The 20,120-nt window shown below is 42.4% G+C and overlaps 3 protein-coding genes and 1 long non-coding RNA gene across 9 annotated transcripts; 3 read left to right on the top strand and 1 right to left on the bottom strand.

Annotated features, from left to right (window-relative positions):
- Positions 1 to 4,188: 4,188 nt before the first annotated feature.
- LOC140223363 (uncharacterized) lies at positions 4,189 to 5,287 on the bottom strand. Its single transcript, XR_011898767.1, has 3 exons — positions 4,793 to 5,287; positions 4,599 to 4,703; positions 4,189 to 4,494 (listed from the first exon to the last, which is right to left on the bottom strand). It is a non-coding gene; the product is annotated as an uncharacterized lncRNA (long non-coding RNA).
- A 10-nt stretch (positions 5,288 to 5,297) lies between these two features.
- LOC117865856 (uncharacterized) lies at positions 5,298 to 18,424 on the top strand. Of its 6 annotated transcripts, XR_004642649.2 has the most exons (8): positions 5,444 to 5,973; positions 7,249 to 7,380; positions 7,482 to 8,138; positions 8,213 to 8,275; positions 14,837 to 14,927; positions 15,042 to 15,090; positions 17,652 to 17,942; positions 18,026 to 18,424. XR_004642649.2 is itself a non-coding variant. In XM_034750108.2 (7 exons), exons 2-7 carry the CDS (start codon positions 7,368 to 7,370, stop codon positions 15,052 to 15,054), a joined length of 726 nt encoding a protein of 241 aa, XP_034605999.1. In that variant the 5' UTR covers positions 5,322 to 5,973; positions 7,249 to 7,367; the 3' UTR covers positions 15,055 to 16,632. The 6 variants fall into 6 exon arrangements, 5 of the variants coding, with proteins under 5 accessions (XP_034605990.2, XP_034605988.2, XP_034605996.1 ...); XM_034750108.2 differs by lacking the exons at positions 17,652 to 17,942; positions 18,026 to 18,424 and having other exon boundaries at positions 5,322 to 5,973; positions 7,482 to 7,973; positions 8,085 to 8,138; positions 15,042 to 16,632; XM_034750107.2 differs by lacking the exons at positions 17,652 to 17,942; positions 18,026 to 18,424 and adding an exon at positions 16,171 to 16,632.
- LOC140220028 (uncharacterized) lies at positions 10,300 to 12,766 on the top strand. The gene has a single exon (XM_072295105.1). The coding sequence runs from the start codon at positions 10,300 to 10,302 to the stop codon at positions 12,724 to 12,726; it is 2,427 nt and encodes an 808-aa protein (XP_072151206.1). The 3' UTR covers positions 12,727 to 12,766.
- On the top strand, positions 13,534 to 14,366 carry LOC117865857 (transcription factor PCF1). Its single transcript, XM_034750110.2, has one exon. The coding sequence runs from the start codon at positions 13,549 to 13,551 to the stop codon at positions 14,065 to 14,067; it is 519 nt and encodes a 172-aa protein (XP_034606001.1). The 5' UTR covers positions 13,534 to 13,548; the 3' UTR covers positions 14,068 to 14,366.
- Positions 18,425 to 20,120: the final 1,696 nt, after the last annotated feature.

Raw genomic sequence — 20,120 nt, 5'->3', positions numbered from 1 at the left:
TTTTTGTGGATGTTACAAACAGGAAGCAGATGGCCATCAAAGTAGAATGATCCTGACTTCTAAAGTTTCTAAGAAAATAGCAAAGATAAGGACAAGTTGCTGCATAAGGTCGAATGCAAGGTTGAAGCAAGTTGAAACATAGCCTTTCTAACTTTCTTTTTGTCTCTTTTTTTCTTGTTTTCTTTGTTCCTCGTTTGAGGCATAGAGTCTAACTACTCATATATCTTTTGGTTATATAGCCGGATTTGTTTCATTGTGGTTGTAAACCTTCACACATGGTTGTAATCTTTACCTATTATTAAAGCAAGTAACGTCTCTGCCTGGATTTTTCGTCCATTGGGTTATTTTGCAAAAAAAACCCTGACATTTCGTGATATTAACCCGCAGTCCAATCTGAAGAGATGGGGGGCTCGGGTGGTAAAAAGATGAAAGCAAGGGATTAAAGCGAAAAGAGTTGAGCTTCCTCGTTCCCTTCCCCTCCCTCGGGGTATGGAGTTCCACCGCTCTCCGTCCGGCTCCTATCCCGTCCTCCGTCCGGCCCTTCACCCAGCTCCCTCGTTCCCCTCCCCTTCCTCCGCCGCACTCCGTCCGGCTCCGGGCCCCTCCGTCCGGACCTCCACCCCATGTCCACCGACGACCTCCCGCCATCCTCCGACATCGCCGTCATCATCCTCCATCGTCATCCCGCCGCTGCTCCGTCCGGATCCGGGGCCTGCGCTCAGTTCCCACCTTCACCCTCCACCCCATGTCCATCGACGACCTCCCCTCCCTCCCCCCATGTCCACCGACGACCTCCAGTGATTGGAGTGGAGGCTAGACTGCCACGAGAGCTCGTTTCCGAATCGAATCGGAATCGAGGCTGAGTCGGGGCCAGACTGCCAGGAGAGTTCGGTGCCTAACCGGATCGGAATCGAGGCCGACTTGGATCGGAATTGAGGTTACGTTCTTGCCTGTATACATAGATGCGGGGTTGCTGCCAGACCTGCTGAACCTGAATCCTGGCTCGCCGGACTACGCCAGCCTCCAGACCAGGATTCGCGATAGCATCACGGCCGCCGTAGTCTCCGCGGTGCTCTCATCCGTGTTCTGATCCCTCGGCCTTGGGCAAGCACTGGTCAGGTACTTGCATCTCTATTTTAACATATTGCGTTTCTTCAGTTTCTGGTTAGTCATAAAAGTTTTTGCATGGGATTTTAAGCTGTTTGTGTTTGTGTTATTACTTGAATCTATCAGATGGTATTTTGATCTGCAAGGTTCATTATGCTACTTTGTGAATTACAAGCCTGCTAATGTGGCTTTCAAACTGCACTGCCTTTTGCTGCTAATTGTGGTTAAAGTTATATGCAGAGAGTCAGAAACTAGGCTCTTATCATATTAACATACTCCCAATGATATTAGCACAGTCGAATAGTTAAGAAATTCCCAATGCTTTATTTTATATTATTCTTGCTGTTTGTTCTGTTCTAGCTTCACAATGTCTGATGATGCCTCCTCCCTTGCTGCCAGACCTACTGAACCTGAAGCCTGTCTCGCCGGACTACGCCCTCTTCGCCAACGCCTCCAACAGTGAGTACTGTCAACTCTGAACCCATCCGTCTCGCCACTTGTTCAGTCTCTACCACTCTGTGCACAATGATCGCCGTCGTTCTTCTCATGCAGTCACGCCATCAGCCGGCGGCACTCCGGCGAGCGACAGCACTGCCGGCAGCGGCTTCAGCCTCCAGACCGGGATCCGCGGCAGCATCGCGGCTGCCGTAGTCTCCGCGGTGCTCTCATCCATGTTCTGATCCCTCGGCCTCGGGCAAGCACCGGTCAGGTACTTGCATCTCTATTTTAACATATTGCGTTTCTTCAGTTTCTGGTTAGTCATAAAAGTTGCTGCATGGGATTTTAAGCTGTTTGTGTTTGTGTTATTACTTGAATCTATCAGATGGTATTTTGATCTGGAAGGTTCATTATGCTACTTTGTGAATTACAAGCCTGCTAATGTGGCTTTCAAACTGCACTGCCTTTTGCTGCTAATTGTGGTTAAAGTTTGCCTTAAATGGACTCTAGGGAAGACAATTACGGAACACTGCTCTCCTTTAATCATAAAACCCGCTAGCTTACTGTTTACTAACGATAGACAGACTTTGAGCTTACTGATTCTGAGGAGACCCACGTACGAGATTCTTATTATGAGGAACCGGAGTCCATAGCTAGCCACTATCTTCGTAGAGAAAATAAAAGCAGCCGCTGGATATTCAATTGTTTTTTTCTATTCAATAGACCTATGGTTGGATGGTCCCTCCTTCTATATATACCCCTTTCCTTGGTAGGCCTGGTAAGAAAGCAAATGAGAAACTGCACTGCCTTTTGCTGCTCATTATGGATAAAGTTATATGCCGAGAGTCAGAAATTAATAAAACTCTGGGAAATTAAATGAAACAAAACAGTGCACTGAAAATTTTGATAAACAAATACAACAAACAAATTACTCTCACGACTATTGTCACACCGTATGCTTATTTAGTGTGTCACACATGGCTAGACCTTGTCGTAAGCTATTTGGCCTCTAAATTCTGTCAAGCTATTTGCCCTCTCTGAATTTTATAAATTCTGTCAAGCTATTTGCTCTCTCTGAATTATTGCATAAATCATCAACTGCTACATAATTGATGAGGTTTCTAGGAACATCCCATATTATTACTGAATAGAGAAATTTTAATTTTGCTGCTTTTGCAGAAAATGGATTCTCATAACATTGAATCAAGCAATGCTGATGGTTTTGATACTCGACCTTTAAAGAAAGCAAAATATGAACAGTTGAATGATTGCGATTTATCACCATCGCCTCCATCATCAACCTCCCTGGCATCATTATGTGATAACATTGAATCAAGCAATGTTTATGATTTAGATGCTCGGCCCTTGAAGGAAGAAAAATCTGAACAGATGAATGATCTTGACATATCACTATCGCCTCCATCACCAACCACCCTGGCATCATCATCTCCGGTTAGTGTTTTTGCTGTTCATTTAATTTAGTGGATTGGTTAATGATTTGACAATTTTAGGGTTTTTTTCCAGGAAAAAGATTCTTACACTATTGGTTCAATTGTTGCTGAGAAAGTGGCATGTTCTGAATGGATTGACTTTGACTCAGATAATGACAGAAGAATTCTATTAGATGACGAGAAGCATCAAGATCAACATGAACAATACAAAGTTGATCATCAAACATATAACTATCTCCCACAAGGTATGTTTCTATGAAATTTTTATTCATTGTGTTCTTGTTTTTAACTTTTAACATCACGTTAAATTTTTTGAATATTTGCAGATTATGAAATGACCGACCTGGACTACTGTGCTCAAATAACAATAGAAACATCTTTTGAAACTGATATACTTGTTAAGATAGATGACATCTTTGTCACACAAGCTCAATTGTCATGCTTGCTAGATTCAGAAAAATTCCTAAATGATGATGTAAGTAACTACTTACAAGTGAATGCTCTTCGATCAACATTTTTTTCTTATGTAATAAAGGTTTGTTATTTGAATGTTTGTAGGTCATCAGCGCGTATATATGTTGCATAAAGGATCAAGCCCATTTAGAAAGTAGGAATGATGTTAAATTTTACTTTGAGAATCCCTTTATTTCTGTAATGCTAAAAAGGGATGGCAAGCTTGGAGTAGGTGAAGATGGTAACCATATCACAAAGATTGTGAGAAACTATCTTAAGCATGAAATGGTAATTTCTATCTCTATAGTTGACATGTTCTAAGCTTGATAGATTTTAATTTTTAACTGTTCATGTCTGGTACTAATTCAACTCTTCATTTTAGATTCTTATTCCTTTTACTGATATTAATAATTTAACAGCTGCAAGGACTACAATATCATTTGAACATAATTGGAAGGCAACAAAACTTGATTAGTCATAACTGGAAAGACCTCCAGGTTATTTCCTGGATAATCACAGAACAACTACAAGAGCCAATGCAGAAAGATGGGTATGTTGCAAAAAAAATATGCTAACATATATAAGATTATTTATTTTCTTGTTTGGAGTACTCAGTATTTTATAACCATGCAGCTCATCTTGTGGACTGGAGATTCACTATCTCATCCTATTACACAGGTTTTTGTTTTTTATCTTATCGAGCAATACACGCCAGCTGCCCAAAGGCTACTCGGTGACCACACCCCCGGCCGGCCCGCGTACGTACGTACCAAACTCCAACAGCCTCTGCAATAGTCTGCTCCAAATAAAAGTAGGAAAATAACAAGGTTATGGTTATGCGACATGCTTTGCTAATGCAGTGTAAACTGTACAGTTCAGTGATTTGGATTGGACCTCACCTTGTTATCAAGCCTTGGGGATGTCGACGAATGCCATGAGCCATTCCATTGAGTTTGACAGTAGGTGAAGCATGAATCGATGAACAGCCCCCACTCCCTTTTACCTTCAGCAGCCTTCAACTCATGGATGAGTTTCCTTCTGAATCCTGCAAAACACGGCCAAAGAAGAAAACATTTGTCGTCAAAGGAAACAGGACGGACAACACCGATTGAATGCTGAAAACAGAAGAGATTGACAAGCTAGGCTAACCATGAAGCACATCGATCTGCTTGGAACTGCAGTTCCCAATATTATCCTGCAATTGGACTATGTGTCTCCAGGATAGGATCCTACTGGCGCAACAACATTTTGGATCTGGAAAGTATAAGCATATTTACAGCAGTTAGGAACTAGGATGCTACCAAACGACAAGTACTAGGAGCAATTAGTAAGATTGCAATCACCTGCCAAGAATCATATTACGAGTTCACAATAAACGTGGGGGTGCTGATGCTCTTGATAAGTTCAGCAGGGAAGAAACACTAGAGCAAATTAAGAAAACATGTTGGCAAATGAGCCTGGCAGCATATCAAAGAGAGCTGAATTGCGTAGACAATGAGCAACTACAACTACATAAATCTGTCGGGTCCTTCTTTGCCAGGAAGTCCTTGGGCAAAACTTCACTGACATTCTACAACAAAATTCAGAAAATTTAAATCAATCACCAATTAGTATCAAGCTGCACACACGTGTTGAACAGTTACATCCCATGATCACATAAGGGAAAAGGCCTCAAGGTGAACAACTGCAGTCCACAGCTATACGCCGGCCCGCGTACGTGCGTACGTACACAACGGCCCCCAAACTGCTTTCTGTTCAGCTACCCACGGCCCACCAAACTACTTTCTGTTCAGGTACCCGTATGGCCGTATCCTATTCCTTCTGTGTCTATCCGGAGCTGCCGACGAGCATGCGCCCTTCTCTGTTTGCCGCCGCTCCATCGCCGCCGCACGCATCCTCCGGCGATTCGGGCGCCGTGGCGTCGCCTACGCATCCCGTCGCCGCTCCGTTCGGAACCGGGGCTGGCGGCTGGTTCCAACCCCATCGCTCCCCCCCTCCCCGGTGAGCGGCGCGCGGGGTGGGAGATGGACGGCGGCATGGGGCAGCTGGGCACGGCTGGAGGAGCGTCTCCTCCTCCACTTCCAGAAGGAGGCTCCTGCCCGTCGAGAATGGCCACGGCCACGACGGCGCCGCCGTCACCTCCAGGAGGTCCTCATGTCCACCGACGACATCCCGCCAGCCGTGTCGACCAGGTAATGGCCACCGCATCCTCGAGGCGGCAGCGAAGCGGGCAGTGATTGGAGTGGAGGCCAGACTGCCAGGAGAGCTCGGTTCCGAATCGGATCGGAATTGAAGCTGACTCGGGGCCAGACTGCCAGGAGAGTTCGCTGCCGAACCGGATCGGGATCGAGGCCGACTCGGATAGAAATCGAGGTTGCGTTGTTGCCTGTATAAATAGCTGCGGGGTTGTGGCCAGGAGCCCAGGACCTCCTTGCCATCGACAAACTGCTCAGCAAAACGCGCAGAGATAACCTCCATCAACGCCAACACATGCCGCAAGCTTCTTACTCTACTTCCACAAAAGGTACGTAAACATTTGGCCTCTCTGAAATTTGCTGATTGTGAGGTACCGTTAGTACACCACACATAAGAATGGATCCATGCTTCTGCCAACAAAGTACTCAGATGGCCAGTGATTGATATGCTCTACTGAAATTTCACCTTCAATTTCTACAGAAATAGACTTTTTGCTTTCGCATAGATGATGTCATTAAGTTAGTTAGCACCTTGAAGCTGAAACAAGTTATTCAGCGTTTCCAGGCTTGCTGATAGTTTCAACGTGATTTAGTAGCTGTACTCCCTGCTACAAAATCCTTTTGTGCTGGTTGTGAACTTGTTTGGTTGAGCCTTTTTCCCTGTCTGAATTAGCAGTTGAAAACTTTTTAATATGACTAATACCCTTACATCAGATCGCAAAAGTAATTATTAAAAGGAATATCAATCCCTACTGTTGTGTTAGTTAAACCGTGTATATCAATTTTTCTATGTTTAAGATTATGTAGTCATCGAGACAGTAATCTTTGTTGGTCATTTGTAGCTTTTCATTTAACAATAACTATCAAATTTACGCTCATGCTACTTATTAAAGGCATCTTGACATTTGAGCATGTTAGAGACTTAGAGTTTACAATGAACTACACTGACGTATTCTCTACTTTTTGGCATGCCACGTTAATTGAAGGATAGAATTTTAACCTTGCTATGTCCATGTGTGGAGAAGTGAATGTATTTTCAGTCGCTAAAATAAAAAGTTGAACTGATGAAACCTTAACTTAATTGATGTAACCTTAGAAAATTGCTTAAAAAGTGGTACTGTGTGCAACCTATTTTCATTTTCTTGATTTTTTGTTTGATCAGTGACATCTCTTTCATGTCACGAATAGATACAAAAGTCCAGCTATTTCTTTCATTTGTGGTATTATGGCTGTGCTGGATTGCTACCTAAATAATTAGCGGTAGGAATAAAAGCACACTCGCAATTTAGAGATTGAAAGTCTTTTTTTTTTTGCTAAGAATAGATTTAATCAGTCAACCTTGAACATCACAGAATCCTACTGTCATAACTTTTAGAAGCAAACTCTAGAGTTTTTGAAATATTGCCTATCCTGAAAACTTGAAGGTTCCATTCATAGAAGGCAACCTGTTGTTCCCAGAATTTCTTTCCATGATAGAACAGCATGCCATGGTTTTCCTTACTGATTTACTCAATGCACCTAGGCTAATTTGTTTGTTTGAATCAAGTTTATGTTAATAGATCTCCTCTTTGAATTTAAGCAATCCCCTTTCATGCTACTTGCAGACAACTCACAACAAAAGATTGTAAAGCTGCAATAAACGCTTGTCATTGGAGTTATAAGTGGGTCACCTTCTCAACATAGCACACACATATAGTTGTCTCCAGTGAGCACTATATAATCAATGTCAACTCCTGGTATGTTGAATATGATTCAAATCTTCTTCAAACCATTAAACACCAAAATAATGATTTAAGGACTCATATAGCTTCATAATATTATGTATAACTCTTTGCAGACAAACCATTTGAATCACCATCGCAACTCTTGGATCCCAAAGAGCAGAGAAGGAAAAGAGATAGAGATAGGTATGCACGGATGACTGATCAAGAAAAGCAGGAAAAACTCAAAAAACGTCGTGAAGCCTATCATCAACAAAAAAGAACAAGTACAAATTCAACTCAGATCCAAAAAAAATGCTCACAGGTGACTGATCAAGAAAAGCAACAAAAATTACAGAAAAAATGCATGCATGAGAGGGAAAGATATGCAAACATGCAACCAAACCAAAAGAAAGCAAAGTTAGAACAAGATTCTGCTAATCGTGCACGACGACGTGACACTCTAAGCAAAAATTCAATTGCAATGGAGAACCCTGCAAATCGTAACGAAAAGTTCACAGCTAGAACAATGGAAAAAACTCCTGCCCCACCAGATGAAGACTGTTATACGAACACCAAAGTCATAGATGATCTAGAATCTACAAAACAGCCAACAAACATGAAGGAAGGTAATACTCCCAATTGCATATATGACTCTCACAATCAGATAAAACATGCATCAATTTTTTACAATGTTAACAATCTTTCATGGACATATATCCCCTATTCAATGTGTCCAGCCAGCAAGGATGGAGAAGAACCAAATCAATCATTCATTGATGATGAACAATATGGTAAGGATATATACTAAATTTATATTCTCATCATGCAATGGAAAACATCATATAATTCACATATTTCTATGCAGGTGACGATGGAGCTGTATATGAAGAAGACACCGATGAGGAGGATAACATCATTTCTGGTCAAGGTATGATAAACACGTTACAATATTTTCACATCACAATGTGAGTACTTCTCTAATTTCTTTCATCCTACAAATCACAGCAGAATAGGAAGATATGGAGGTACAAATAAAGGAAAATGAGTCAACCGTTCCTGAGGATTCAAACATCAATGATCCATATGACATCGTCTATAGTAACATACCAGACAACACACACATGCTAAAACCTGTTGAAAATTGCAAATATTGCAACGCAAAGAAATTTCACCACGAACCTGAGGGGCTATGCTGTCGAAAAGGACAGATCAAACTTGCAAATCTTGAGACATCACATCAGCTCATGAGACTATGGATGAGCAATGACTCTGATGCAATACATTTTCGAAAGAATATAAGGTTTTCCAATGGACACTTCTCATTTACTTCTCTGTACTGTCGCCTCGATAGAGATACAACTACCATGAGAAACAGCGGTATTTACACCTTCCGAGCACATGGTCAGATCTATCACAACATACGCTCATTTGGAAAAGATGGTTCAGATCCTAAGCATCTAGAACTCTACTTCTATGATGATGATCCAACCCTAGAGCATCGTTACCGCTATTGCCGTAAGGAAATGTACGAGCAAGACAAACATGTATTACTCATTATAACCAATACTCTACGCAACAATCCATACTCTGAACAATTTAGGAGTTTGGGACAGGAAGAAAACCTTGAGTACCGAGTGATGTTGAACCTTGACCAAAAATTGGACCAAAGGACATACAATGCACCAATCACATCTGAGGTAGCTGCAGTTTGGATTGAAGGAAATGAACGGAGGAATACTTTTGACAGAAATGTAATACTACATGGGAACAACAACGAAATACAAGCAATCCGATCATACACTGGATGCTATGATCCATTGTCTTATCCTTTGTTCTTTCCAAGAGGTGAATTGGGATGGCATGCCGATATCCCAAAGGTTGGAATTACTACGGAAGATGTGAAGAGAGCTCATGCTAATCAAAATAACAAAAACAATGACCCAGGTAATTATTTCAAATATTAGTCTTCATAGTTACATATACTAATGAAATAATTGCCTATGCCACTAACAATCAATTCTATATGTCCAACACAGATTCAAGTGGTAGAATGTGGGTAACCATGAGAGAATACTACTGCTATAAATTTCATGTGCGACCCAACATATTTAACCAAATACTATACGGCGGATGGCTTTTCCAACAATTCGCCGTGGATACATACATCAAGATTGAGAGCTCACGACTGGACTTCATATGGAATCATCAGAAAGAGATAAGGGCGGATCTATACCAAGGCCTTCTAGATAGCATTCATGCAGGACAAGACAGGGGAGATGCGGTCGGCAAACGGACAGTGCTTTCATCATCATTTATTGGGGGTCCTCGAGACAAGATGCGTCGGTACCTAGACGCCATGGCTTTAGTTAGAAAATATGGGAAACCGGACATATTCCTCACGATGACATGCAATCCCAACTAGGAAGAGATCACGAATGAACTTGAGTTTGGTCAAACACCACAAGATCGTCCTGATCTTGTTGTTCGTGTTTTCAGAGCAAAACTAGAAGAAATGAAAAAGCAGTTGTTACAAGAGCACATCCCAGGCAAGGTGAAGCCTATACCTATGTTGTAGAGTTCCAAAAGAGAGGTCTACCGCACGCTCATTTCTTGCTTATAATGACCGGAAAATATAAGCTTACTTGTCCAGAGCAATATGATAGACTAATCTCGGTGGAGCTCCCAAACAAACAAAAGTACCCAGAGTTGTACAAGATGGTTATCAAACATATGATGCATGGACCTTGCGGTACATTGAATAAGAACTGTCCATGCACGAAGAATCGAAAATCATGCAAGAACTATTATCCAAGGCAATTTAACGCTACTACCATTCAAGGCAAGGATTCTTACCCATTATACAGGTGACGCGATGACGGCCACAATGAAATAGTCTGAGGGCACAAACTAGATAACAGGTGGGTAGTTCCTTACAACCCTTACCTCCTGCAAATGTTCAATTGCCACATAAATGTCGAGGTATGCTCAAGCATAAAAGCTGTCAAATACCTATACAAATACATCTACAAGGGACATGACCGCGCGTCTGTATGTGTAAATGGGACAAGCGAAAAAGAAGACATCGATGAGATTAAACAATACAGAGACGCGAGATGGGTGACACCACCAGAGGCACTATGGAGGATATATGGCTTCGAACTAAGCAAGACAAATCCTCCAGTCATGCAATTGCAGCTTCATCTTCCAAACATGCACATGGTTTCATACCATGGAAAAAAAGAAATCACGGAAGTTATCAACCGCGAAGGTATTGAGAAGTCAATGCTAACGGCATACTTCGAAGCTAACAGGACACACGAAAAAGCACGAGGCATCCTGTACCGTGATTTTCCAGAACATTATACTTGGCAAACCCAGGGGAAGTTTTGGCAACAGAGGAAAAGGAAAACGTTGTACCAGGTTGGGAGGATCGTCTCAGCACATCCAGCCGAAGGAGAAAGATACTATCTTCGAGTTCTCCTTAACCATGTGGAAGGCGCAACCTGCTACGAAGAGCTACGAACAGTTGATGGCCAAATATTGCCATCATTTCGTGAAGCTGCAGACAGAAGGGGCCTCATTGAGGCAGACAACACGTTAGATGATTGCCTGACGGAAGCAGAGTTATTTCGGATGCCATCCTCGCTGCGAAGGCTATTTGCAACGATTCTTGTGTTTTGTGAGCCCCACGACATCCGTGCACTATGGAACAATCACATCGAGGCAATGTCGGAAGACTATCGACGAAACTGCAAAAATGCAAGAACGGTCGAACAGATGGTATTAATCAATATTAGGGATATGCTGCAATCGATGGGAAAAGACATACAATCATTTCCTCTTCCAAAGATCGATGAGCAAAATGACACAAAAGACAATACACCTAGGGAGATCACCGAGGAATCCAACATCGAGGTGGACCCTGAGGACATGGAATTGCCTAAACACCTAAATGATGAGCAAAAGGCCGCCTACAATGAAATTCTAACAGCAGTTGACCATGATGGAGGAGGGCTATTCTTCGTAGATGGACCGGGAGGAACGGGGAAAACTTTTCTATACAGGGCATTGCTTGCAACAGTTCGTGGACAAGGAAAAATAGCTTTAGCAACAACAACCTCTGGTGTCGCAGCTTCCATAATGCCCGGAGGAAGGACAGCGCACTCAAGGTTCAAGATACCACTAAGGATAGATGATGGGGCTATTTGTTCATTCACAAAACAAAGTGGGACAGCCAAGCTACTTCAGGCAGCATCGCTAATCATTTGGGATGAAGCATCGATGACTAAGAGGCAGGCAATAGAGGCACTGGACAAAAGCATGCGTGACATAATGGATAAACCAAATCTTCCATTCGGTGGGAAAACAGTGGTATTTGGGGGAGATTTTAGACAAGTTCTACCGGTTGTACGAAAGGGTACAAGATCACAAATAGTAGATGCCTCACTACGCAGATCTGAACTCTGGAATTACATGCGTCACATGAAGCTTGTGTGCAACATGAGGGCGCAAAATGACCCATGGTTTGCAGAATACCTACTGCGCATCGGCAATGGCACTGAGGAGACAAACGATAAAGGCGAGATACGTCTGCCAAAAAATATATGTATTCCACGCACGAAGGATGATTCCGGACTTGATAGACTCATCGACAGCGTCTATCAAATGAACAACGCTTGCCTAGAGGATCCAAATTACATCACATCAAGAGCCATTTTATCCACGCGTAATGACTGTGTAGACCGCATTAATCTAAAAATGATTGAACGATTCCAAGGAGAAGAGATGGTCTATCACAGCTTTGATACTGTAGAAGATGACCCCCATAACTACTATCCCTCGGAATTCCTAAACACACTAACCCCAAATGGACTACCACCACATATGCTGAAGCTCAAGATTAACTGTCCAATAATACTACTCAGAAATATCGACCCAGCTAATGGACTATGCAATGGCACAAGGTTGGTGGTAAGAGGTTTCCAGAAAAATGCAATCGATGCAGAGATTGTGCTAGGACAACATTATGGGACACGAGTTTTCTTGCCTCGAATCCCGCTGTGCCCCTCTGATGATGAGATGTTCCCATTCCGTTTTAAGAGGAAACAATTTCCTGTCAGACTAAGTTTCGCAATGACAATAAACAAAGCTCAAGGACAGACAATACCAAATGTAGGCATCTACCTGCCTGAACCGGTTTTCTCTCACGGTCAATTATATGTCGCGCTTTCTAGAGCAACAACAGCCAAGAACATAAAGATACTAACAGCTGAAAACGATGATGAAGATGAGGACCAGAAGCAGGACAACAAAATCAAGTCGTCAGAGAAAAATAAGAAAAAGAAAAAAAAGGAAGAGCAAAAGCGACATGACACATAAGAAAGAGGTGAATCAAAAAGATACAACCGATAGATACACGAAGAATATAGTGTATTCAGAGGTCCTCACCAAATAGGTACTTGTCGAGCAACCTATAGAGGGACACAATTCCTGCAACGATAACAAGTCTTACTCGCCTCAGCTGTTTGTAAGTTTTCTGAGCATTCCTCATGCCGGTTTTGTGAATGTGTGGGATAACTGTTGTTGATATTTATTATTACTGTTTCAAATAGGTGATTCTCCTGCAAACAAAAAAAACACACTTTCTAAATGGTATGCCTTGATTGCTGTAATCGGAAGCATATGGATTTCCTTGATGTCTGCTTGCGGTCCAGGAAGAAGAGCAACAAAAGTGTCCCTGATGGTAATTAAAGTGACAAAAAGTTTTTATTGGGAAAATAACTTCCTTATGTCCGAAAAATACTCCATTGATTGTTTTCAATTATTTATTTGTGCTAAGCTTGATGGGATGGGCAACATTGGACACAAAGAGCGCAGGTCTTGCAAATGAAAATTCTTGTGCACAGTTAAAAAATGGTACGAACAAACGTAAAATAACGTGACAGCAAGTAATGACCCCTTCCAACATGGAGGTCAACTAATCTTGCATTGCTCACAGTCCAGCACGGAAAACCCACGTAAAGGTTAGTAAATCGATTGTAGAAATTGGAAAGAGGTGAATGAGAAATTAATTCGGCCCACCCAGCAGGATTCCTATATAACCCCTGGGTCCGTCCGTCCCTCCCGTCCCCATAGCCCCACCAGCAGGCAGGAGCCGGCCCCACCTCGCAGCCCCAAATCCCCCCTCCTTTCCGATTCCAAATGTCTTCCTCCTCCGAGCTCGTCCTCTACAACCTCGTCCCCGCCCCCCAAACCCTAAACCCTCCCCCACCCCACGCCCCCGCCGCCGCCGTCTCCGGCGACCTCACCATCTCCACCGCCGTCGCGGCGCCGCCCCAGGAACCTCTCCGCGGCCGGGCCCGCCGCCCGGCGAGGTCCTCCGCCGACCGCCACGCCAAGGTCGCCGGCCGCGGCCGCCGGGTCCGCATCCCGGCCATGGTGGCGGCACGCGTGTTCCAGCTCACGCGCGAGCTCGGCCATCGCACCGACGGCGAGACCATCGAGTGGCTGCTCCGCCAGGCCGAGCCATCCATCATCGCCGCCACCGGCACCGGCGTCACGCCCGAGGAGGCGCCCTCCGCCCTCGTCCCCGTATCCCCCGCGGCGGCCACCGCGTCCCTGATGCACGTCCCGTACTACACCGCGCTCCTCATGCAGCCGCCGCCCACCGCCGATTCCGCATCCGGCTCTGGCGCTGCCGCTGAGGAGAATAATAACTAGGTTAGGTAGAAGAATATTCTAAGAGTTAGGGCTGTAATGTTAGTCATTAGTTTAGGTTTTCTTATGTGTGCTCCGTAATCGTGGCATACCCCCTCAATAATTAACTTATTACCTTGGGGTATGCCACGGATGAGTTCCTTAGATTGTCAAGTTATTTAGGCAGATAATGGATTGAGATGGTAACCGCAGAAGAGGGAGAAACGACATTTAAGCAGTTGTTGAGTTCTGCTGATGTTGGGAACAAAGTCTGACGTCTTGTGGTGCTTCAGTTGAATCTGAATGTTCCTTTTGCTTCTGTACATGGTTAGTTGCTTTCTTATTTGTCCTGACTACCAGCTGCATTTAGTTTCTAGCCCAGGAATTTGTCCTGATGCTTATTCTTAGGGCCAGGTGGTACGGTGGTAGTGGAAGTTTGAAAGCTATCAAATTATCTATTGCTTACTGTCCTGGTGTCTATATTCTGTTCTGTGCATTTTCCAAATGTAAATGCAGTGACTGCTAGAAAGAGATTACCTGCAGTTTTGTTTGGATGGGCTTCAGTATGTGCTGTATGATTGTATTTTGTTGCATCCAGCAAAAGGGTAGTGTTACTTGAGAAGTGTGTTTGCACATTTACTTGTATTGATGTGAGGTCAAATTCCTGTGTTTCTCTATAAGGAGAAAGAGATTACCTGCAGTTTTGTTTGGATGGGCTTTTTGTTGCATCCAAGGAAAAGGCAGTGTTAATTGAAAAGTAGGTTTGCATGTTTACTTCTTGTCTTTATGTCAGGTCGAATTCCTGTATTTCTCTGTGAGGAGAAAACTTCACATAAGTGTCTGCACAAGCAGTACCAGTTGAACGAATGGGCATCTTTTTCACTGTAAGTATGCTGTTGCCTATCTACATGTAACCTCCAACTGCACATTCTTGAATCATATGAAGTACATGCACAACAAAAAGTATGACTATAGTGATTGTGCTATTTCTTCTGCAGATTGACCATATAACAACTAGGTGTGAAGTGTCCCCTGGCGATCAAGCTGGTATGTCGATTTGAATGCTTGTGCAGTTTATGTGATTTGGACTCACCAGTATGTCTATAGATATATTCAGGAATAGATGATTGGATGTGAAGTTTGATTCAATCCCTTTTAGAATTAGCTTCTGATTTAGTGGCATGCCTTAGGAATCTTTCTGTTCGTTTGGCTAGAAGATTTTTCCAGAGTTCATCAGTTGCTGGTAGCTAGTGAATTTTCTAACTTTTCATATTATCAGGAACTAACTTGACTCAAGAGTGGAATAAACCTAAAGAACTTTTTTTGACTAGTGCCTCATGGTAATTACCAATCCATGTGCCTGAACATACCTAGGCTATCAGCCCCCTTTAACTTTTTTCTACTTAATTATTGTTATCACTAATTTTTTGCGCGCTCTCGGGTGCCTCCTGTTGGGTTTCATCTCTAGCCTACGTGAATGTACTTGGGACTAAAAGGCTTTGTTTTTTGTTTCAAACCTGATCATTCTAAGGTGTTATGACACATTATTTGATGCTGCAGCCAAATTTTGACTGCCAAAAAACTGTTTTCTTATCTGCAATTCGATGCTGGATAAATCTCTGAACTTTGTGATTCTAGTATGATACTTTGGCATTTGTTTCCTGTTAGATATTTTCCCAGTATTCTTTTGTATTCTGGAATCAATTTTCAAAAGAAAACTTGTATCACTTCACAAGTTATGTGTTTGTCAGGGTTTATAGGCATTTATCTGTTGTTCGGTAATGTTGTTATATTATCTTATTATATCCTTCCATGGAGTTAGGATTTCTTCCGCTCCAGACATGTTCAAGTAAACTGCATGTGTTGCAGCTAAGGACTTGAGCTTTATGTTACCCCTGCCAGCATCTTTAGATTCCAGATCATAAGAAAATAATCATGCAGCATATTGTTTGGAACTTTTTAAATTATATTAAAAATTTTACTAAAAGAGATGTTATGCCATTAAGGTGGTAGAAAAAGTACAAAGTGCTTTTCCACTGAATCATCCACGCCATTCAATCACAAGAGCTTCATCTGTCCTGATTTTGTGCCCATATAACCTAACTAAATTCTTCTTAGCAACTTCAGGACTGCACTTGATATCCTCATGGACATCTCCTTTTGTGCCCATGGATCATACTACTGAATCGTGACACTTCTTGCTTTCGACCAGATTTGCCTCCAACTCTAAGTTTGGCCACATCTTAAGTGGTAATACAGATCCAGATGGTACCCTATTTCTTGCTTCTATGTCAATGTATGGGCCATAGTGCCATTTAGATGACTTGGACCTCTTCTTTTTCGGAAGGGGTTCTGCAAGACCTAGCATCTGGTAGTCAATTTTTCTTTTAATATGGACTATTTTCAGTACGGACTCCCATGTACCTGCTACGCCTGAAACTATTTATGTCGGCTTACCAATTTTTCTGTTTCAAATTTCAAATGTGACCTCTCCTTGTTGACCTAGATTGTCCAACTGCAAATAGGAAATACTACCAAGGGAATGGATTTCACATTGACACTGCATTTAATAGGAAATAGCTTCAGTTCTGTTCTGTATATAATGTTATGTGTGCTTCAATGGAATTCTTCGTCCCTGTCTTGTTTTTATTTAATCCCTGTAATGATAGGACTGAGGATTGTGGAACCAGATGTTACATGGTTCTGAAACTTGTTTGGATTAGTTTTGAACGACAATCCTACTATGTGTTGCCACTTCGCTGTATAATACCCCTAGAGCATCCATGATGAATAGTTTTTCTTACCGCATTGTTACATGTCACGGGGTAAACTTATGTTGCCGAAACTTGTTTGGATTAGTTTTTGAACGACGATCCTAAAATATGTGGCCACTTCGCTGTATAATTCTTCTCGAGCATCCATGATGAATAGTTTTTTTTTACCGCATTGTTATATGTCACTGTGTAAGCTTGTGGACTATTAGAAACTATAGTTCCCATACAACTATGCAACTATTGATTGGTAGAGATGATCGAGTTATTCATTGATCAATCGTTCTTAATTAGATTTTGTTGCGAGTTTCTCGAGAGGAGCAATACGGATATCTTGGCAAGGGATCATGGTTTTGTTACGTTGCGAGTTGCTTAATTGATTCAAGAATGCTATATTATGAGTAATAATTAGTCAAAGTATTGTTTTAACGAAGCGAAATATGTTTTATAAAAATACGGAGGGAGTATTTTGAGCTAAGATTGCACTACGTAAGTGACTGATTTGATGGTGACAGTAAAGATTAAAAAAGGGATTACTACAAATCGAAACAAGTTTGTGGTTTCTCTAGATCAAACATCGAAGGGTGTCAATTTGCCCAGTAAATGGATTACCCTTAAGTTATCATTTGTACTATCAGTTTAACGTTGGTCTGTGCCGGCTAAATTTCTTTTTTAGACATATATACTGGAAGTGTGAAAATAGTTTATATGTTATAAGAATATAGAAATTTGAATTTGTTCATGGATGGGCCTAGGCCGGCATTGTCAAGGCCCAATACTCCAAAGCCATGTAAAGCCCAGGTATTGACAATACTTCAAATCTTGTCTCATTAGCAGCCAAAATCGACTCCTGGAAGAACTGGCAACAGATAAATGACATCCAATTTGCATCCATACATGGTTAAGTTATCAATCAAGACACCACCAATTTTCTTCCATTTCGTCTCTATATAACCTGGGGCCGGAGGTCCAGTTCCAAAAGAGAAGAATAAGCAGCAAGAAGAGCTAGGCTCTCCATACCACTTCACTTGGCCATGGCGCTGCTCGTGAAGATGGGCACCGGTATCATGTTGTTCGCAGCTCTTGTCATGGCCATGGCATTCGTCTTCTCATCCTGCAGTGCAGCAAGTACATGCTTCGTTTGCCGCTGTGTCTTCCTGTTCGAATGTACCTGCAGTGCTTGCCCTGACAGTGATGCAATAACCTGACAGGCCCCTGCAGCCCGGTGGTGCCGTGCAACGCGACGACGTGCTTCGAGTACTGCCAGAAGAACAATTACAAGAACTTCCAGACGTCCTGCACTCCGGGGCAGTACTACCCCATCTGCTGCTGCCTGGTGCCGGGAGCAGATGGACTCTGAACGAAACGACGGCGGCCGCCGCCGCCGCCGGAGAAATGGTTCTGTTTAGCACGGACGGTGGCGGCGACGGTGGCCGTACCGCGATAGTTACCTACCGGGAACAATTGATTAACGTTGAGAGGAAATAAGTTGTGTAACGGCGAGAATTAGTTATCAAAGCGATGGTGTCTGCATGTTTCTTGTTTGTCGAATGCAGATTCAGTACTGGATCTCATGTTTTTCATGGTAATCAATGTTTCTTCACCTGTAATACTAGAGCTTTGCGATATGAATGCACGGGCAAAATGTGCACTCTCCTGAAATATATTCAGCAACTTTCTACCTTTCTCTTTTTTTTGTGAGAGGGTACAACACAACTAACGCACTTCACATTCACACCACACACACGTGTGCGTGTCCATACACACATTTATGGAAAAGATTAGGAGGTCTGCAACCTTCGGTGCACGGGGATGTGCAGCACCACTTACGCCACAAGTTTAGCAGAGCGGTGGTGTGACAAATCTTAACATACCACGTATACCTGGCCCATTAAACTCAAGCACCTATTGACTGAATATCGGCCGAACACGGCCCATTTATAAATTATATGTTTCAGCCTATTGCAACAAATGATGGAGCGACAAACACTCATGCGATGCAGGCAGGGTATGGAAATCCTATCCATCCTACGGAAGGTGGACAGAGGTTGTAACTTCCAATATTTAAAATCCGTGCAATGAATAAGGTTCATCAGATCTGCATCAAACCAAAATCCTAGCCTCCACTCCTCTCTCTTCCCCTACCTATGCTGCCGCCCTAGCGTACCTCCCTGTGCCGCCACCCCTCACCGGCCCCTGCGCACCTCCCAGCGTCGCTGCCAGAGAAAAAGGTTGAAAAAATATTAGATCAATTTTTCTTTGAAAAATGTTGGTGCAACTTTTTTCCGAAAAATATTGGATTCAATTTTTTCTAAAGAAATGTTTAGTTCAACTTTTTCCGAATAAATGTTGGTTCAACTTTTTCTTCGTTTCAAAGAAACGTTGGTTCAACTTTTTTCCAAAAAATGTTGGTCCAATTTTTTGAAAAATGTTGACAACTTTTTTGAAAAATGTTGGCAATATTTTTTTCAGTTAAATAGGCTTTTGGTCTGCAGTGTGCTATAGTGGGCTTGTTGAGCTTTATAGTTTCCTCTCTTAACCATCTTCCGGTAGATATATAGGAGTCCCTGGTAGGGTATTAGACGAAATTGTATAAAATGAAATAACAGCCCTCAATGGCGGTTTCAGTCTTCAAAGAGTGTACTCCAAATAAAAAAATTTCACCTCAATTTATTAATTTCTTAACATATCATAAAAAATTCTAATGAGGCACCCTATATAATAGAAATGGAACTCCCAAGTGAGTGGCCTAAGAAAAAAAACAGAGTAGCAAATCTGGGCCAAGCCTGTTAAAAAAGCGAGCCTAGTTGACTATTAGCCCAGTATGGCCCATTGCAATATTTGGTGGAGCAACACACATTCATGCAATTCGCGCAAAAGAAAAAAAAGAAAAGAAAGACACTTATGCAAGGCAAACACGACAAATTTGATATTTGGCAGTACACATCAGCTGCGAAGCAAGCATCACCTCGTTGCTTACTATCCTTGCCGATTAATGCAACACGATTATTATCTACCCTACTGATTGATAAAGATCAAAGCTCTTGGATCTAAAAAAAACTTGTTTTCTTGATTCAAAATTGGTCAGCCAACTCAGATCTTGTTTAGTTGCCCTGAATTTAGGTGTCCAAAATTACTGTTGTAGCATTATAGCACACTGTAGCGTTTCGTTTGTATTTGTGAATTATTATCTCAATATTGACTAATTAGGCTCAAAAGATTCGTCTCGCAAAGTACAACAAAACTGTGCAATTAGTTTTTGATTTCATCTATATTTAGTACTCCATGCATGTACCGCAAGTTTGA

The sequence above is a fragment of the Setaria viridis genome, chromosome 7 (genome assembly GCF_005286985.2).
Source record: "Setaria viridis chromosome 7, Setaria_viridis_v4.0, whole genome shotgun sequence".
In the NCBI taxonomy this organism is placed as follows: Eukaryota; Viridiplantae; Streptophyta; class Magnoliopsida; order Poales; family Poaceae; genus Setaria; species Setaria viridis.
Note: the sequence above shows the minus strand (reverse complement) of the source record. Positions and strands in the feature narration are given on the sequence as shown.